Genomic DNA, 20,959 nt, shown 5'->3' with positions numbered 1-20,959 from the left:
CGGTCTAAAGTTTGTAAGTACAATTATTATTTTATTTTTACTGATGGAATTTTTTTAATTTTTTTTTTGTTAAGTTGGCAATTATATTTTTAGGGTTCACGATCATATATTTACTTGCGGCGCATTTGTGGATGTTATTATTAATGTAGGATAATTTTTTTTTTCTAAGGTACTTCAATTCGCAACACGAAATCGTCAATGTCGTTGCAGCAAGAGAACAACTCTAGAGTTGCGGAAAGTTAATTTTTAAGTATCTGAAGGAGGGAGGAGAGAGGAGAGAGAACCTCTGACAAGTGCTCTGTTGGCCTTCTCGTGCAACCTCAGGTAAATTTCCACCATGAATTCGGTGGGTCAAGGTGTTATATCATGGGCATCATTAATTGCAGGAGCTAATCCATCTTCAAAACTCAATCGCAACATAGGTTCATCTGCAGCTCAAAGGGCCCCAAGAACTGTTAATCTAGCTAACTCTCACCAACCTAAGCAATGTATTTCAATAGGAAAGAGTTCATTTGAACTTGTTAAAGCTAAGATCAATGATGAGGTAGTCGTTTCTGTGAAACAAATCAACAAGGGATTCAAGGAATTTGTAATATCAACTGGTGCTGTCGAATGGATTATCTCAATTCTTGAGCAAGAATCAGCCATCCTTCGAGAAAAAACCACTTATTGGAGTCACAATAAGACTAACAACAAGCTTTCAATGGTCCGTAATTTCTTTGCGGATGGTGAGATGCTCAAACTTACTAAAGTGGCGTCAAAAAGAGATCCAGCTGAAGTATGTTTTTTTCCATCAGGAGGTAACGACAAGGGATGGACGGATTTAGCTGAAGCAATGAAATTTTGCTTAGCTATGGCAATTACATCCCCTCTAATTGGGCAGCAGCCTAATGAAAGAGTACTTCACAGGCAAACTCCATCTTCATCGGATATTATCCAAAACAGGTGGAAGGGAGCTCTTATTTGTGAGATTGAAAATCCTAACTTGGCTTGGATAGAGGTTGCAAACATGTTGAAAACATTTCTTAATATTCTAGGTTCTGTTTCCCTCTCCCCTTTTTCGTCGTTTAAAGCTCTGTTCTTTGTGCATTCTCTAAATATGAATAATCGAATTCTTAACAAAGGTGAATGGGAAGAACAAGGTATTAAAGTTCGTTTTTTGGAATGGCATCCAGATGCTAACAACTTAAGTTCTTTGGGACAACATTTCCTAAGCCTATTTGGCTGGCCATTCATGGTGTTCCGATGCATATATGGAATTTAAAAACATTCAGGAAAATAGGCAAATTATGGGGAGGTCTAGTCTCAACTCATCGGAATTCTTTAAATGGTAAAGATTATTCGGCTGTTAAACTTCAAGTTGCGGGTCCAGTACATGATCAGGCTGAATTCAAAATGGTGCACATTGACGGTCAATCTTTTCCTGTTCTTGGTGAAATTCTGGAAAATGAAGATATCATCGAGCATTCGGAATTCCAAACGATTGAGACCAAAGATCAATTCGAAAAAGTTTCAGTAGCCCCTCTGGTCGATAGATTCCCATCGGCGATCTATCTGATCAAGGCATTTCCAATGGCAAGGTTCGTAATAATTCGATTGAGATAAGGGCTGAAGAAGAAATGATGATGCTTTCTCCAAGAAATATTAATGAGTCTGAGCTCAACAAAGATTTCAGTTCAGTACATGCAGTCAACGAGGTCCTTTTTTCTGACTTAGTACAACATCCTCAACGACCCGCATTAATTATTCATCAAAATTCAAATTTTGAATTTGATCTGCTATCAAATATAGCGCCAAGTGGTAGTGGAAGGGTCAATACAAGAATCCATATGTCCCCAGAGCTTAACCAGGCCCACAACAAGGCGGATGATATGAATTCAAGCACCTTACACAGGCCCATACCTGCTAGTCCATCATTCATCTTAGACTCCTTGTTCTCGTCTGCTGCGTCTTTGCCGTCGGCATCTCCCCAAAGTTCAGAAGATACCACAAAGGACGCAGGTATGCAACAAAGTACCTCGAACAAGGATTGTTATTCTGCAGAGGTAGATGGGTTAAAGGAATTGCAAGTTCTAGTCCAAGAATTTCAGCAAGAAGGACCCGTTTTAGGAGTGTCTTTCAATCAAAAAGAAGCCCAGCTACAACAATTGTTACATCATACAACTACTAACAATAATTGTGCTTTGCTAAATGTTCATTCTCCATCTCAACAAGATAGGGATAATGAAACTGCTGAAGTCCTTGCATCAGTCAATTTGGTGGATCCATGAATACAAAAATTATTTCTTGGAATGTTAATGGGTTGGCAGATAGTAACAAGAGGGATGATCTTAGAGTTCTCATCGGGCTTTGGAAACCTTTAATTATTTGCATTCAGGAAACTCACATGGAAGGTTTGCAGCGTCATCAGGTTAGACAAATTTGGGGTGCTAACAATTTTGATTGGGTGGCGTTAGATTCTATTGGACAGTCAGGTGGCATCCTTATGATCTGGAATAGCAACAAAGTGGTTATGATTGAGTCTCTTCTTGGTGCGTTTTCGATTTCAATAAGATGCAAATATATCAATGATGATTTTGTCTGGTTACTAACCTCTGTCTATGGTCCGGTGCTCAATTTCGAAAAAGATCAATTTTGGGAAGAACTCGGAGACAATCGATACTTATGGAATGATCCTTGGGTCTTCTCGGGTGACTTTAATGTCACCAGATTTGCTTCCGAAACATATAGGACCCAATCTATCACCAGTTTTTTGCGCAAGTTTGCCAATCTCGTTCACGATCACCACCTACTCGACCTTCCTCTTGTGGGTAGTCATCTTACTTGGTCAAGAAACTCGTCATGGAGCAAGTTGGATCGGTTCCTCATTTCTTCTGAATGGGAGGACCTTTTTCTTAGAATAGAGCAATCTACTCTTCCAAAACCCTTCTCTGACCACATCCTCATTGGGCTTTCTACTGAAGAAGAAGGATGGGGGCCAACTCCTTGCAGATTCGAAAAAATGTGGCTTCAAGATGATTCCATTATGGGTCTTATGGAGAGCTGGTGGAGGTCTTTTTCCTTCTCTGGTTCACCTGGTTTTGTTCTTGCAAAGAAAATGCAAGCCTTAAAAGAGAAATTAAAAGTATGGAATAGAGAAGTGTTTCGCAAGATTGAGAGGCTGGTGCAAGAAAATTTAATCTCTATTCAAAGCATTGCAGCGAGAGTTTTCCTTGATCCTAGTAATGACCAGTTGTTGAATGAGCAAATCGTAGCGAAGGCAGAATTCAAAAGATTAGCCAAAATGCATAACGATTTCTAGAAGCAGAGAACCGACTTAAATTGGGTTGAAACACATGAAAACAATACCCATTTATTTCACAAATATGTTTCGTCAAAGAAAAGATCAAAAAATTTCTCTCAGTTTAAAATCAACGGGGTCATTACTGGAGACAAACCAACCATCAAAAAGGAGCTTGTGGACTACTATCAGAAGTTATTCAGAGAAGACTTTTTTTCAAGACCGCAGCTGGACGGGCTTATTTTCCCTTCCATTTTGTCTAATGTTGCTGCCAAACTTGAGGACCAGTTCACAGAAGACGAGGTCCTGCTTGCTGTTAAGGAGTTAGGCCAGGACGAAGCTCCTGGTCCGGATGGTATGCCTATTTTTGTGATTCTTAGTTGCTGGAATTTCATGAAAGACGATATAATGCAGGTTTTGTATGAGCTCCACAACAACAATTCTATTAATTGGAGGCTCAAGTCTACGTTTTTGGTCCTAATACCTAAAGTGCAAGATCTTGAGCAAATTTCTGACTTTAGACCAATAAGTCTTATGAGTAGCTAACAAAATCATCTCAAAAGTTATCGCTTCTAGGCTCAAAGTGGTGCTGCCCCAAATCATCAGTTATCAACAATCCGCCTATGTTCAAGGGACACAAATAATGGATAGCGCTTTAATAGCTAACGAATGCATAAATTCAGCTCATTTGCTCAATCAAAATGGGATTGTCTGCAATTTCAAAAGGCTTACGACAATGTTTCTTGGTCTTTTATAGACTATGTTCTAAAAAAAATGGGGTTTGGAATGACTTGGAGAAAATGGATTGAAACGGCTATTTCTCACGTTTACTTCTCAGTGCTTATCAACGGTTCTTCTAATGGAAGATTAAAAAGCTCGAAGGGTTTGCGACAAGGAGATCCTTTGTCTCCTTTTTTATTTCTTATTGTTGCTGAGTCGTTAAATTTGATGTTCACAAAGGCAGCCGAACTTCAGCGGATTCAAGGTTTCGATAGTTCTCCAGGTGGTTCTAAGATTACTCACCTTCAATTTGCTGACGACACTTTGATCTTCCTCAAGAATGACCATAGAAGCATCGCTCATCTCCGCAATATCCTCATCTGGTTTGAAGTGATTTCAGGGCTCAAAATTAATTTTCATAAAACATCTCTTATGGCTGTTGGTGATGTACAAAATCTAGACTCTCTTGCAGACACTTTGGGGTGTAAAACTATGGTGTTTCCTTCAACCTATCTTGGTCTCCCATTGGGTGAAGCTTATAGACCAAATAATAAGTGGGACCACATCATCGAAAGATTCGAAGCTAGAATCCCAAGTTGGATGGCAATAAACTTGTCTCCTGGAGGTAGACTTACCCTTATTCTTTCTGTTATGATGTCCTTGCCCATTTACTTATTCTCTCTTTTCTTTGCACCCATTAATGTTATTAAAAAACTAGAAAGAATAATCCGCAATTTCTTGTGGGATGGAGGGGTCGACCGCAAAAAGTATCATCTTGTAGCATGGGATATCGTTCTCAAGACCAAAAATTTAGGTGGTTTAGGAGTTAAGGATTTGCATCTAATGAACATCGCTTTGTTGATGAAATGGTTGTGGAAGTTTGGCGAAGATGATAATCCTTTATGGAAGAATTTAGTCTCTCAAAAGTATGGTATTGAGGAGCATGGGTGGTATGCGAAAAAGCCTAAGCAAGCTTATGGTTGTAGTGTTTGGAGAGGAATTCAAAATCACTTGGTCGACTTCAAAGCGAACTGCAAACTCATTGTGGGGAATGGAGAAATAATTCAATTTTGGAAGGATATATGGCTGGGTAACACTCCTTTAGCAGAGCAATTTCCATATGCCTTCGGAGCATCTTCACACAAAGACCTTACTATAGTGCAAATGTACAACACAAGTGAAAATAGTTGGTCGTTGGGTATTACAAGAAGAATTTATGATCATGTTATTGTTTGTGTCGTGGGTTTGCTTCATGCTTTGGATGAATGCAAAATTGTGCCTAACAACAAACCAGATGAAAGAGGTTGGATGCATAACAATGTTGTAGTCAAATTCTCGGTGAGAAAATGTTATTCATGGCTCGTTTCGCGGAACTTAAGTCAGGATTAAGAAGTTTGTGTTCCTACATATAAAATTTGGTCTAAACTCTGGCCTCCAAAGGTCAGTTTTTTCTTTGGTTAGCCTCAAAAGATAAAGTGTTGACTCAAGATAAACTTTGTAAGAGAAAGTGGAGGGACTGGGTGAACCATTGTTATCTCTGCATCAATGATGAGGAAACTTCAAAGCATATGCTCATGCATTGCTCTTTTGCGAGCATCATCTGGAGTACCTTTATCGTGTTGTTTAATTTGGTGTGGATAATTCCCCCTTCCATCGAGATTGCTCTGCACTCCTGGCCTCAATCTAAAGCTATCTCTAGAAAGGCTTGTGTCATAAATTATATGCCTGCTGCAATCATTTGGAATCTATGGAAGGAAATAAATCATCGGGATTTCGACAACAAGTTATCATCAATTCTGAATCTCATTCAGAAAATCAAGTTCACAGTTGCTTTTTGGCTGTACCAACAACCCCAATTCAAGGGTATCACCCTGCAGTACTTCATGCTGAAATGGAAAGAAGTAGTATTCGAACCACCATGAATCAACAATTTCTCTTTTTCTGTTAGGCTAAATTTAGTTGGCGTACTTTTGTTGCATTGTTGTTGCAATCTCTTTGTATCCGTAACTTTGCATTCACTTTCCGTGAACCTTTTCTTTTTCTTTTCAATTTAATTTTACCGATCAGAAAAAAAAAAACTCTAGAGTTGCGGAAGAAGAAGAAGGTGTGGCTCCTACTTTGAGCAAAAAGGCTGCTAAGAAAGAAGCAATGAAACTGGAGAATCTTAAACTTCAACAAGAAGCTGCTGCTGCTGCTCTCACGGCTGCCTCAAGAGAAGCTGACCCTTTATCTGGAAATTACAGGGAAGTTCCGCTTCAAGATTTGCAATCAAAACCTGTTAGTGGCCGAATATGGACTGAAATTGGATCGGTGAATGAAAGTTTCAAGGATAAAACAGTTCTTGTCCGTGGAGGAATTCAAACACCCGTTCTTTACCGAGAAAAAAAAAACAACCTGTTGTTACTAAAAGATGATAGACTTAACACAAGATTTACGTGGTTCGGCTGCAGCCTACATCCACGGGAGAAGAAATACTTAGGGTTTATCATATCTTGTCAATGGAGTTTTACAGGGCTTATATAAATTACACATATCTTGTATAGATTACATCATATCTAGAGAAAATATATTGCCGTATATTTTCTTACTGTATAAACCAACCATATATATAGAAGAGAAACCACCAAATATTCTTCTCTGTTCCAACACTCCCCCTCAAGTTGGTGCGAAGATATCAATGGAGCCCAACTTAGATAATATTCCATTGAATTGCTTGACAGGTAAACCCTTAGTAAAAACATCAGCCAGTTGTTGATGGCTACGAACAAAGGGAGTGCAGATTACTTTGTCCAATACCTTCTCTCTAACAAAGTGACAGTCCACTTCTATGTGCTTTGTGCGCTCATGAAAGATGGTATTTGAAGCAATTTGTATCGCAGCTTGATTATCACAGAAAATCTTAGCTGGCTGAGATGGAAGACACCCCAATTCTTTCAATAATGCTCGAAGCCAAACAATCTCACATGTAGTTGAAGTCGTGGCTCTATACTCTTCTTCAGCACTCGATCGAGAAACAACATTTTTTTTCTTATTTTTCCATGTAACTAAGTTACCACCAAAGAAGATGCAATACCCTGTTGTTGATTTACGATCAACTAGACATCCAGCATAATCAGCATCCGATTATGCTGTTATACAGTAACTAGAAATTGAATAAGCTTCATTTTTTTTCATCATAACTCCTCTGCCTGGTGACCCTTTTAAGTATTGTAAAATCCTAGTTACTGCATTCAAGTGTTTAACACGGGGTGCATGCATATAGCGACTAACTAGGCTTACTGCATATGCTATGTCAGGTCTGGTAACAGTAAGGTAAATTAGCTTGCCCAACTAACCTTTGATATGACCCAATATCCTTTAGCACATCACCATCATTATCAAGTTTGTTGCCACTTTCTGTAGGAGTATCACAAGGTTTTACTCCCAATTTTTCTGTAGCCTTCAACAGGTCCAACACGTATTTTCTTTGATTCAGAAAAATACCCTTCTTTGAGTAAGCAATTTCTAAGCCTAAGAAATACTTCAGTATCCCTAAATCCTTGATATCGAATCTAGAAGCATTGCTTTAAGATTTTTAATCTCTTGTTGATTATCTCCTGTAATCACAAGGTCATCAACATAAACCAAAACTAAAGTTGTACCAAGATTACCTATTTTAATAAACAATGAAGAATCGGCAGAGCTCCTTCTGAACTTATTCTGGATGAGTACTGAGCTTAACTTAGCATACCACGCACGCGGTGACTGCTTTAAACCATATATTGCCTTCTTTAGCTTGCAAACCATATTGCTCTCACATTCTCGAGGATTTCCAGGTGGTATACTCATATATACCTCTTCTTCTAGATCAACATGTAAGAATGCATTCTTCACATCCATTTGAAACAACTTCCAATCTTTATTAACTGCAAGAGACATAAGAAAAAGAAAAGTATTCATCTTTGCAACTGGTGCAAATGTTTCTGTGTAGTCTTCCCCGTATCTTTGAGTGAATCCTCTAGCCACTAATCTCGCCTTATAGCGCTCCACTGTTCCATCACTTTTGTATTTAATTTTGTACACCCACCGACAACCAACAGTCTTCTTCCCAGGAGGTAACTTGACAATACTGTAAGTATTATTTGCATCTAAGGCCCGTAACTCATTATCCATTGGTGCCTTCCATTTCGGATCAGACTTTGCTTCATTGTAACTTTTAGGTTCTTGATGACTGGATATAGCGCTTAGAAATGCAGAATGTGAAGAACCTATATGATCATAGGTTAAATGTGCCTGTATAGGATACACATCGGAATGATAGGTAAAGAAATCTTTGTATTTCTGTGGAGCTTTCTTCTCTCGACTTGAAGTTCTGACAGTTGGTACCACAGGTTGTTGATTTTGTGGAACCATATTGTTGTTAGTAACATCATTTTCTGTAACTGAAAATTGTTGTGACACATTTTGCAGCACTATATTATCATCAGTAACATCATTGTCTGGAGCTATGTCATGAACTGCTTCATTATGCGGTTCCAAAAATACATTAGGCGGATCCACCAATTCTACCATAACACCATTGTCTCTGTGGGAATCAGTTGCAGTAGGTAACTCACTGCTAATAACTGGAAATGGTACAAAATCATTCAAGCAGTCCCCTGAGACCGACTGCTAGATTCACACTGAAAATAAGCCATTGTTTCATCGAAAACAACATCACGCGAAATCTGAAGTTTTCTAGTAGGTGCGTTATAACAAATGTACCCCTTTTTTGTAGAAGAGTATCCAAAAAACACACATTTGGTTGCCCGTGAGTCCAGTTTATCACGATGTTTGGCCTGTAAATGCACATAACATACACAGCCAAATATTCTTAGATGAGAAATGCTAGGTGGATGATTCTTTAATACCTCCAATGGAGATCCAAAATCAAGCACACGACTAGGAAGACGATTGATCAAATAAGTGGCTGTCAAAGAACCATGTGACCAGTATTTTTTTGGAACATTCATTTGAATCATAAGAGCACGAGTTGTTTCCAAAATGTGTCGTAACTTCCGTTCAGCAGCACCATTTTGCTGTGAAGTACCAACACATCTAATTTGATGAATAATTCCATGACTGCGAAGATAACTTGGGAGAAGTTCTTTGACAAACTCAGTTCCATTATCTGATCTGAAAATTTTTACTTGTGCATCAAATTGGTTACGTATCATAAGATAAAATTCCTCAAACACAGATGAAACTTCATTTTTGGATTTGAGTAAGTATATCCATGTAGCACGTGACCGATCATCTATAAATATAACAAAATATTTATACCCATCATAAGAATCAATTGGAGCAGGACCCAATAAATCAGAATGAATTAATTCAAAAGCCATAGTAGATCGAGTCACAAAATTAGGAAATGAGAAACGAGATTGTTTAGAAAATTGACAAACATCACAAACTTGAGACTGGACAGGAATTGTGGGAAAAATCCTAGACAAACTACGACTAGAAGGATGTCCAAGCCGTTTATGATAAAGAGAATGTTGATTATAGCTTTCAGTGAGACACGCCATGTCACTGGAGCGTAACAGGTACAATCCATGAGAAAATATGCCTTTACTAATCGTCTTCTTCGTTTTTCGATCCTGAAAGATGACCGAAGTAGGGGTAAATGTAACATCACAATTCAGAGAATTAGTGATTTGACCTACAGATAATAGTTGAGTAGGAAACGATGGAACAACAAGTGCATTAGGAAAAAAATTGATTTTCCCACTGCCCAGAACAGGGACAGTAGTGCCATTAGCAACAGAAACATCTCTATGAGAACTGGGAATAAATTGATGAACCGATGAAGGATCATTCACCATGTGATCCGTAGCTCCTGAGTCAATAATCCAAGTGTGACATTTTGAAACAGTCGAGGTAAGAAAAGCTAGTAAGTTACCTGAAGCATGTGTTGACTTGTGCTCCGTTTTGTTACCCAACTGTTGAAAAAAATTCTTCAATTGATCCATGGTGAATGAAGTATTATCAGCTACTGCAGCTCGAGCAATCTTATTTTTTTCAAACTTAGATTTAAGATGAGGATAAATATCCCAACAGCGGTCCTTGTTGTTACCAGTTTTATTACAATGATCACAATGAAAAACATCTCGCTTACCCTTAGCACGGAAATTTTTATCCTTTTCTACTGGCAAAGCTCTTCGTTTATCATCTTTCTGGCTCAGAAGAGCGCTGGATTCAGCTGCATCCAGGTCTGTTGTGCCTTTAGAAACAGGATTCATGATTTTCTTTCGTGTTTCTTCGCGTTGCACAAACACTTGACAAACTTGGTAGTTCAGCACTCATGAGAATAGTGCTTCTAAGAGATTCGTACTCTGGTTTGAGGCTGCTGAGCACATCAAATATTTTATCTTCCTCAAACCTTTCCAAGAGAGTTTTGGCATCAGTTGTATGAGGACGATATGTATCAAGTTCATCCCACTTCTTCTTTAAATACCCATAGTGCTCAGTAAAAATTTTCGTACCTTGTTCAGCCTCAGCAATCTCACGTTTCAGTTCAAACACTCGAGCATCATTATTTTTTAAGCCATACAGACTGGCAACAGAAATCCACAAATCTTTTGCCGAATCTGAGAACGAAAAAATTTCTGAAATATGTGGTTCCATCGACTGGAGAAGCCATGTGCGAACCAGTTGATCATCAGCAATCCAATCATCATATTTTGAATCTTTAGCATCTGGACGTGTACTGTTTTCACTAATATATCCAGATTTCCTCTTACCCCCAAGAGCAAGTGCAGCATCCCTTGACCAACTGACATAATTGACATCATTAAACAGAACAGAGGTTAACCGTAAACTAGTATTATGATCTGATTATGCCATCATAGACACAAAGGAAAAAAAAAAAGGAAAAAAAATTTGTTTAACTGTAGAATAATGGCCAGGATCGTTAACGATCCCTTGATACCATGTTGTTACTAAAAGATGATAGACTTAACACAAGATTTACGTGGTTCGGCTGCATCCTACATCCACGGGAGAAGAAAGACTTAGGGTTTCTTATATGTTGTCAATGGAGTTTTACAGGGCTTATATAGATTACACATATCTTGTATAGATTACAGCATATCTAGAGAGAATATATTGCCGTATATTTTCTTACTGTATAAACCAACCATATATATAGAAGAGAAACCACCAAATATTCTTCTGCGTTCCAACACAACCCGTCCTGTCGGTAAAAATATTGGGTTCGTAGTTTTAAGAGATAGGGGATTCACCATTCAGTGTGTTCTTACTGTTGCGGAGAATCTCATCAGTCGACAAATGGTGAAATTTGCAACTAGTTTGACCAAAGAATCCTATGTGGACATCGAAGGGATTGTATCAGTTCCTGATTCTTCAATCAAGGGGACAACCCAGCAGGTTGAACTACAAGTCAGAAAAATCTTCTGCATCAGCAAAGCTTTACCCAAACTTCCATTTGGTATCGTTGATGCTGCACGGAGTGAAGCTGATATTGAGAAAGCTCTGCAGGCTGGAGAGAAACTTGTTTACGTCAACCAGGATACACGTCTAAACTCTAGGGTTTTAGATTTTCGCACACCTGCTAACCAAGGGATTATTAAAATTCAGTTTGATGTTGGAAAATATTTTAGGCAGTACTTGTATTCTGTTGGATTCGGTGAAATCCATACACCAAAATGGCTAGCAGGCTCAAGTGAAGGCGGGCAGAGGATGCCTTCACCCACCGACACTTGTGTGAATTTACTGGTCAGTCACTCATGTCAAAAGGGATAGTAATCTTTTGGCACTTTTCTGGAGAAGTTTAATGCTCCTCCTGCTATTTAAATAAAATTTCCAGTTATCTAAAAAAAAGCTAATGAGCAACGTTATGTTAGTATGTAAGTAAATACATGCGAGAAAAAGTGATAATAAACAAAATCGTAACAGCTACCAAGTTATATATTTTATCACGAAACAAAGTTCCACAAACTAAAGCAACCCTATTGTTTAATTGCGGTATGAGTGTTAGTGAGTCACTGCTTGCTGCATCTTCAAATGCAGAGAAGGATGAAAATATAAAGAATGGGCCCAATCGGAACATTCTCTGAACGCTGTTGAAGGTGTAGTCCTTGTAGTTCATTTTGGTATGCGATAGGAGACAAGACAATTAGCCGTAATGCTAATTATCTGCAAGTGAGGCCGTTGAACACTTCCATTCCATGGACAGAAATCCACTGATATAGACCATTGAACTGAACTACCCTACCCCCCCTGTTTCGTCTTCCATTCCTTGCAGAGGATCTTGTCGAGCTATGATATACCAAACCCCACAAACAGATGTATCAAAGATGTAGATAACACCCATTACTTGGTTGCGACAAGAACAAAAATGCTGAGCACAGTAAAACAAGTAGAATTAAACAACTCCACATGGAATGACACTCTGATAGACTTCGACAGTAAGCAATAAAACAGGCAAGAACCCAACTACTGAGAGATAAATATGACTCTTCACCAATGTGGGAATTGAAGCACATTCAAACAATTAGGTGAGTAAAGTTAGAATAGCATTTTACACCGGAATCAATCGAACTAAGGAACCATAGATGATATAAAACGCAGTTGACATGAAAAACAAAGAAGCATAAATCCAATAATGATATGCTAGTGGGCTAAATAATTGGTGCGATGATCAGATCTATTGTGTAGATAGAAGACATCCAATCAGTAAAATTAAAACCATGAGAGGAGAAATGATTGTGCTATGATCAGATCTTAGAGTTCCACCAGGGTATGTGTAAAACCCAAAATTACATTCATAAGAAACCATTTTGTGATGAGATCTTTCAGAGAGATTTTTGGGATTTTTCTGTTTTTTCTTTCCACGCCGCCGGCTTCGCTCCTCACTTCTACCTCATTCTTGAAACACCAAAATGAAATTCTAGGGTTATTTTTCATTTCATAGACAGCGATAAAATTGTCATTTACCAAAATCTCCTTTTAACTCTAACCTTCCCTTGGTTATTATTAAGCCTGGGCTTTGGGGTACACACCCCAACTACTACTACCCGATGTCCTTCGCTGTTGTCAGTTGCATTGCTTTCGTTTCCGCCTCAAAGGAGGTTGTGATCCCTAATGGTGTTGATCCAGATTTATAGGAGGATACCTTGGATGATGTTAATGTGGATGATGATAAGGTGTTGGGTGGTTGGGTGGTGGAGGAAGTAGACTGTGCAGTTCTGGATCCCTGCTCAGGTGTGCAAAGAATTTGCTCGATATTACTACTTCCCTTGAGAAATGGTTAGTTCGTGTTTTCAAAATTGCTTCGAAAAGTTACTTTTTTATGTAAGTAACATGGTGTTCATCAGAATGCCCTATGAGAAATGTCTTTTAACTTCTAATGAATGACAAACCCATAGGTTAGTTTGTCTTTCAACTTCTCATAGGGGTCGAAAATGAAATCACAATATCTACGGCAGTTGAAAGTCACTACACCATATTCTATCCTGCCATCTTCCTAAATGAATAGACAATAATGTTTCGTGACATAGATTGTTGGAAATAATTGGGTTTCACAAAGGATGAATGAATCAGAGAAGAAAGTGTTGCACTCCAAAACTTTCAAGGCTTGTATAAATTTCTTTTAGACAAATATTTCTACCCTCCCAATAACAATTGGCGATTACAACAGGTATGCGAAATATTGCCTTCAGGATACAATGAAAGCCCTGCAACGAAAACTGAATTCAAGGTTTGTACCCCTTGATTCAATCAAGAACACACAAAGAGATTTCTGATTTCTGATGATGCTTTTTGAAACAGAGAAAACAGATTGATTTTTCTTATATCTTAAACGAAACTGGGAGAAGCTATTTATAAAGGGTTTTGCACCTGTTGGGAATAGGTGTTTCTATTCACGAACCGTCAGGTTCCTTCATCAACAGACATCAATGGTGTCTTTTGGATTCGAAATTTTCGAACAGGCTTTTATCGGCCAAATAAAACCTTCAGTTCAAAAATTCTTCCGGGGGCGTTGCCCCCTTGAAACCCCCACCAGGGGCGGTCGACCACAGCCTGGGGGGCGATGCCCCCCAGGACCCCACTTTGGTAAGCGGTGTTGAAAATATTCCAACATTCTCCCCCTATTTTCAAAAACCATAAAACAAAGTTAAAACTTTTAAATCAGAGTGACTGCATCACCGAAGTGACTGCCTACGTACCCGAGTGGGATCAAGCCAACGTAGTTCAAGCACAATTGAGACTAAGCATCATCGTTGAAATCAACACATAAATGATAGGTATCTTTTGGATTTGAACCTTCACTTAGTGTAAGAAACTCAAAGCCTTATCGAGGTTCTATGGTGAAACCAGTCTTGAACCAAGTACCCCTTATGATAAAACCGGAGTCTCCACACATATTGATTTCATAAAATCATGTGTTCTGTAGCCAAGCACGTTAATGGCCATGTGCTTATATCCTTGTTCATGAGTCTTCTTTAGAGAACGGTCTTCTTCTCTTAGGAAACGGCCTTATTTCCATACTCATATAGGTAAGTCTCGAAGGTGTTTCTGCGATACACCTTTTACTAATCATAGACTCATTAAGGATTTACATCCATCCTATTTTCTTGCAGAAACCAGCACTAATAAGAAATGGGAAGTTTTTATATTGTGCTCCATAATCTACTTCCATAACTTGTTGGTACCACATTGAACCTTGTTTATCCTTTTCAAAACATAGGTTGGGTTTCTTCTATGGGAGATCAAACTTCCTTCACAGACCTTAGTCCCATTTCTTTCCTTTTTATTGAAACCACTGAACTTGGTAGACTTTTCGTAAATGGGTCTGCCAAATTCCTCTTTGATTCAATAAAGTTAACCGTAACTACTCCCCTCTTGAGTAGTTGCCTAACCATGTAGTGTCTAAGACTTGCATGTCTAGACTTTCCATTATAAGTCTTATTAGAGACATTATAGATTGTAGCTTGATTATCACAATTAATCAAGACCGCCGGAGTTGGCTTCTTCCAAAAAGGAATCTCCATAAGTAGGTTTCTAAGCCAATCTGCCTCCTTACATGCATCAGTTAAAGCTATCAATTCTGACAACATTGTTGAATCAGAAATACAAGTCTGCTTCTTGGAACTCCAAGACACAGCAGCACCCCCTAATGTAAAAATCCATCCAGAAGTTGACTTGGAATTTGATTCTACATTGTTCCAGTTAGCATCGCTGTACCCCTCTAGTGCAGCGGGATAGCCTGGTAATGCAAACCAAAATTATTGTTCCTTTCAAGTAAGCCATAACTGAAATGTTTCCAGTGTTCATATCCTGGATTACTTGAGAAACGACATAATATTCCCACGGCTTGGGCTATGTCCGGTCTTGTGCAATGCATAGCGTACATAAGACTCCCAATAACACTAGAATACTCAAGTTGAGCATGAGTACGGCCGGTGTTCTTCATTAACTTGATAGTATGGTCTAAAGGAGTAGGTGCTGGATTGTCATCAAAGTGACCATATTTCTTGAGAAATTTCTCAATATAATGAGATTGAGTTAAAACCAACTCATCTCCCTTTCTTAGGATCTTAATTCCCAAGATTACATCAGCCTCTCCTAAATCCTTCATATCAAAGTTAGAACTAAGAAACTTCTTTGTTTCTTCCACAACAGATATGTCAGACCCAAAGATTAACATATCATCAACATACAAACAGAGAATCACACAACCAGAACTATCATGCTTACTATAGATACATTTGTCCGCATCATTCACCACAAAACCATATGACAAAACTACTTTATCAAACTTCTCATGCCATTGCATAGGGGCTTGCTTCAAACCATAGAGAGATTTCACTAACTTGCAAACTTTCTTCTTGGCCTGGTGATATGAAACCTTCAGGTTGTTCCATATATATCTCTTCTTCTAAATCCCCATTTAGAAAAGCAGTTTTGACATCCATTTGATGCACAACCAACTTATGAATAGAAGCAAGTGCAATCAAGCAACGAATGGATGAGATGCGGGCAACAGGAGCATATGTATCAAAGTAATCAATACCATGTCTTTGTTTATAACCCTTGGCAACTAGCCTTGCCTTAAACTTATCAACTTCACCATCAGCTCTCAACTTTCTCTTGAATATCCATTTACTTCCTATTGCTTTAGCACCAGGAGGTAAATTTACTAATACCCAAGTCCCGTTAGTCAAAAGCGAATGCTTTTCATCATTGATGGCTTCTTTCCAGAAATTTGCATCTCTAGAACTCATGGCTTCAGCATAAGTTTTAGGGTCATCATCAGTATGCATAACATACTGGTTAACACTAAGAATTCTATTCTTATTTGCCTCTACAAGGTAATAAATAAAGTTTGGATCAGGCTTTTTCTCAATCCTTCCTCTCTTACTCCTTCTAGGTTCGATATCTTCAGTAGGCACTGAAATATCATTGTCATGAGTAGGAGAGGGATTTTCATCATTGTTATCAATCTCCATAGGTTCTAGATCAGGTAACAATGGATTCTCCATGGGTTGCATTTGAGAACTGTTCCTATTTAAGTTCTCAAAGAATTCCACATCTACAGATTCTATAATCTCAAAAGTGTCAAGGTTTATAAATCTGTAGGTGATACTATTAAGAGAGTATCCCACAAAAGCACATTTATAAGCCCTGTTTCCCAACTTTGGTCTTTTGGGATCAGGCTTTCGAACATATGCTAAACAACCCCAGACTTTAAGTCTTCTCAAGTTTGGTTTCCTCTTAAACCACAACTCATAAGGAGAAACACTCTTCTTTTTCAAAGGAATTCTATTCAAAATATAACATGCAGACAACATAGCTTCACCCCACAAAGAATTAGGCAAACCAGAACTTATAAGCATGCAATTAACCATATCAATCAAAGTTCTATTTTTCCTTTCAGCCATACCATTTTGTTGAGGTGTGTAAGGTGCAGTACGTTGATGAACTAAACCATGCTCTTGACAAAAGGAATTAAATTCAGTAGGAAAGTATTCACCACCACGATCAGAACGTAAAATCTTAATTTTGTGCTCTAATTGTGTCTCTACTTCTGCTTTATAAATCCTAAATTTATCAAAGACTTCATCCTTAGATTTCATTAAATATGTATAAGCATATCTAGTACTATCTTCTATAAAAGTGACATAATACTTATTTCCACCACGAGTGGCAGAACCATGCAAATCACCCACATCACTATGTACTAATTCAAGTAAGGAAGAATTTCGTACTACAGACTTATGGGAAATTCTAGTTATCTTTGCTTGCACACATATTTCACATTTAGAAGCATGATCAAAATTGCAATCAGAAATCAAGCCTAATCGATTCATGTTTCTAAGAGAACCATAATTCACATGCCCTAATCTACCATGCCATAAATTAACAGAGTCAACAATATAAGCAGAACCATTATTTATTAAATTAAGCTTAATCATCCCATTACAAATATCCTTGTCCAACAAACACACCATTTTTGGACAACACAAACTTATTAGACTCATAGGTCGTCTTGAATCCAGCCTTCATTACAAGGTCGCCGGAAACAAGGTTCTTCACGATGTCAGGGACATGTAAAACATTAGTAAGAGTCACAGTCTTTCCCGAAGTAAACGAGAGTTCAACAGTGCCTTTCCCAATAACTTTGCTGCGTTGACCGTTTGCGGAGACAACATCGTTTCCTTCTCCACTAACCGGTTCGTATGTCTTGTAAAGATTTCTATCCTTACAGATATGGATGGTTGCACCATTGTCGTACCACCATCCACCCCCAGTTTCAGCAACAGCATTGGCGGCTTGCACCACGATCACAAGTTTGTCATCGACCATATTTGCCTCCTTTTTCTGGTTCTGCTGTTGTTTCTTTTTGAGACGACAGTCACGAGCAAAATGGCCGGGTTTGTCACAGAAGTAGCAAGGGCCGACAGCGCCCTTCTTCTTACTCTTCTTGTTGGGATGCTTCTTAAACTGAGTATCATTCTTAGGTTTCAAGGAATTCGGTGTTTTAGATTCTTCTACGCTATTCACCTTAGAATGGTTTTCAGAATGTGGACTATCCTTAAGTTCTCGCTTACGAGAGTCCTCTTCTATGCGAAGATGACGTTGTAAGGCCTCTAAATCATAGTCAGTCTCAGCATGCTTAAGTTTCTTCTTATAACCATTCCAAGAAGGGGGAGACGAGAAATAATAACCCCAACAACAAACGCAGAAACAAGATCAATTCCAGCATCCTTAAGTTGATTAACTATGAGTAAAAGTTCACTGACCTGGGCAATGATTGACTTACTGTCAACCATCTTAAAATCCATGAAATTGCAAATCAGGAATTTCTTGTTGCTTGCTTCAGAAATCTTGTATTTGTTGTCAAGCGCAGTCCACAATCCCTTTGCAGTCCCAATACTCCGATGTGCATTGTACACATGTTTGTCCAGAGCATTCAAAATATGACCACGACACATGAAATCATCTTCCTGACGCTGCTTTCGTCTAGCCTTCAATTCCTCAGTGTCATTGTCAGTTGCAGCAGGAATTTCCTCCAATCCATCTTCAAGTATGTACCACAACTTGATGGTGATCAGGAAAAACTTCACAGTCTCTTGCCAACGGGTAAAACCTTCACCATCAAAACGTTCCAATCGAGTAAAGGTTTGGTTCATCACTTGCAGAGATTGAGCAGTAGCATTCGAATTCGAAGATTCACCCTCCATTGCCAGAAGATATTTGTCTAAAAACTGTTGGAAAAAATTGGGTTTCACAAAGGATGAATGAATCAGAGAAGAAAGTGTTGCACTCCAAAACTTTCAAGGCTTGTATAAATTTCTTTTAGACAAATATTTCTACCCTCCCAATAACAATTGGCGATTACAACAGGTATGCGAAATATTGCCTTCAGGATACAATGAAAGCCCTGCAACGAAAACTGAATTCAAGGTTTGTACCCCTTGATTCAATCAAGAACACACAAAGAGATTTCTGATTTCTGATGATGCTTTTTGAAACAGAGAAAACAGATTGATTTTTCTTATATGTTAAACGAAACTGGGAGAAGCTATTTATAAAGGGTTTTGCACCTGTTGGGAATAGGTTTTCTATTCACGAACGTCAGGTTCCTTCATCAACAGACATCAATGGTGTCTTTTGGATTCGAAATTTTCGAACAGGCTTTTATCGGCCAAATAAAACCTCAGTTCAAAAATTCTTCCGGGGGCGTTGCCCCCTTGAAACCCCCACCAGGGGCGGTCGACCACAGCCTGGGGGCGATGCCCCCCAGGACCCCCTTTGGTAAGCGGTGTTGAAAATATTCCAACATTCTCCCCCTATTTTCAAAAACCATAAAACAAAGTTAAAACTTTTAAATCAGAGTGACTGCATCACCGAAGTGACTGCCTACGTACCCGAGTGGGATCAAGCCAACGTAGTTCAAGCACAATTGAGACTAAGCATCATCGTTGAAATCAACACATAAATGATAGGTATCTTTTGGATTTGAACCTTCACTTAGTGTAAGAAACTCAAAGCCTTATCGAGGTTCTATGGTGAAACCAGTCTTGAACCAAGTACCCCTTATGATAAAACCGGAGTCTCCACACATATTGATTTCATAAAATCATGTGTTCTGTAGCCAAGCACGTTCTGGCGATGCCCCCCAGGACCCCCCTTTGGTAAGCGGTGTTGAAAATATTCCAACATAGATGTCGGAAAATATGCATTTTGGGTTTCCCGGAATTCATGTTCATGCGTCAAACAAAAATACTAACATAATAGAGAGTCGGTTGATCAAGACGAGGTATCCTCTCTCCTTAAATATAATTCATCTTTGCATACGGTGTTCATGGTTTACGGATGTCTGACGTGTGATAAGTGTTTTATCAGTAGTTCTTTATTTTGTACGTATTAATAATTTTATTTGATTACGCAGAGTTTAATAAATAAAAAGCTCGATTAAATGCCCATTAAATGGATGAAAATTCAAATACCCCGGATGAGCAGTGGAATTGGAGTAAATTCTCAAAATAGTAACATATCTATGGGGTCTAATTAATAGTTCCCATGTACAATCTCATCACAAGTGAGTTCAATTAACATTCAAAAATGTATCACTGAAATTGAACGATAAAAATCTGTATAACTAGACAAACATACCACAAGTATAATGAAGCAAATCAGGCAGCAAAGACCATAAGTCTCAACTAATAAATTATAACCATGAAAGAAAAAATGATAGTGCGATGATCAGATCTATTGTGTGGTTATCTCCATCTAGGTATGTGTAAGGCTTCCTAAACAAGCTCAAAAATACATTCATGACGACAACAACAAACCATTCCTGATGAGATTTTTTTAGGAATTTTTTTTGTTTCTTCACCGCCGCCGGCCTCACTTATCAATCTCCACTTTCACTCTCTCAATTTTCTCTCTTTCTGAAACATCAGATGGGAATTCTAAGGTTTTTCATTTTACAGACGAAACTACGTAGTAATTTACCAAGTTGTCCTTTTAATTAAATTTTCCATTAGATTTTAGAATAGGCGTCGGAGAGTTGAGGTGAATGCATATTGCAAGAAAAATTGAGTTACCTAGCATTTTTAGGGGCCACTCAAAAGGAATTAGGGGCCAACAATAAAACAAAGTAGGGTCACCCAAACCTAAAGTGAGTTACCCTTTATCACGCATATTTCTTAATGGCAAAATTGCCCTTATGTAATCGGGAGATAAGTGCACAATCAGAAGTTTGAGTAGCATTCGTAAAGAAGAAACTTTTAGGAAGAAGTTTGAGTAGCATTCGGGAGATAAACTTACAATAGGAGGACTTGAAATAATCAGAAGTTTTAGTAGTTAACCAGACTTCCGAATATAGAATGGCTCAAAAATCATATTTTCGAGAGCAAAAATGAAAATTTTCGAATTTTGGACTTGACATAATCGGAAGCGGTAGTAGTT

The 20,959-nt window shown here is 38.4% G+C and overlaps 1 protein-coding gene across 1 annotated transcript; it reads left to right on the top strand.

Annotated features, from left to right (window-relative positions):
* Positions 1 to 2,266: 2,266 nt before the first annotated feature.
* On the top strand, positions 2,267 to 3,301 carry LOC113326271. Its single transcript, XM_026574030.1, has one exon. The coding sequence runs from the start codon at positions 2,267 to 2,269 to the stop codon at positions 3,299 to 3,301; it is 1,035 nt and encodes a 344-aa protein (XP_026429815.1).
* The last annotated feature ends 17,658 nt before the right edge of the window (positions 3,302 to 20,959 follow it).

This window comes from Papaver somniferum, unplaced genomic scaffold, assembly GCF_003573695.1.
Source record: "Papaver somniferum cultivar HN1 unplaced genomic scaffold, ASM357369v1 unplaced-scaffold_10, whole genome shotgun sequence".
NCBI classification, from domain to species: Eukaryota; Viridiplantae; Streptophyta; class Magnoliopsida; order Ranunculales; family Papaveraceae; genus Papaver; species Papaver somniferum.
Note: the sequence above shows the minus strand (reverse complement) of the source record. Positions and strands in the feature narration are given on the sequence as shown.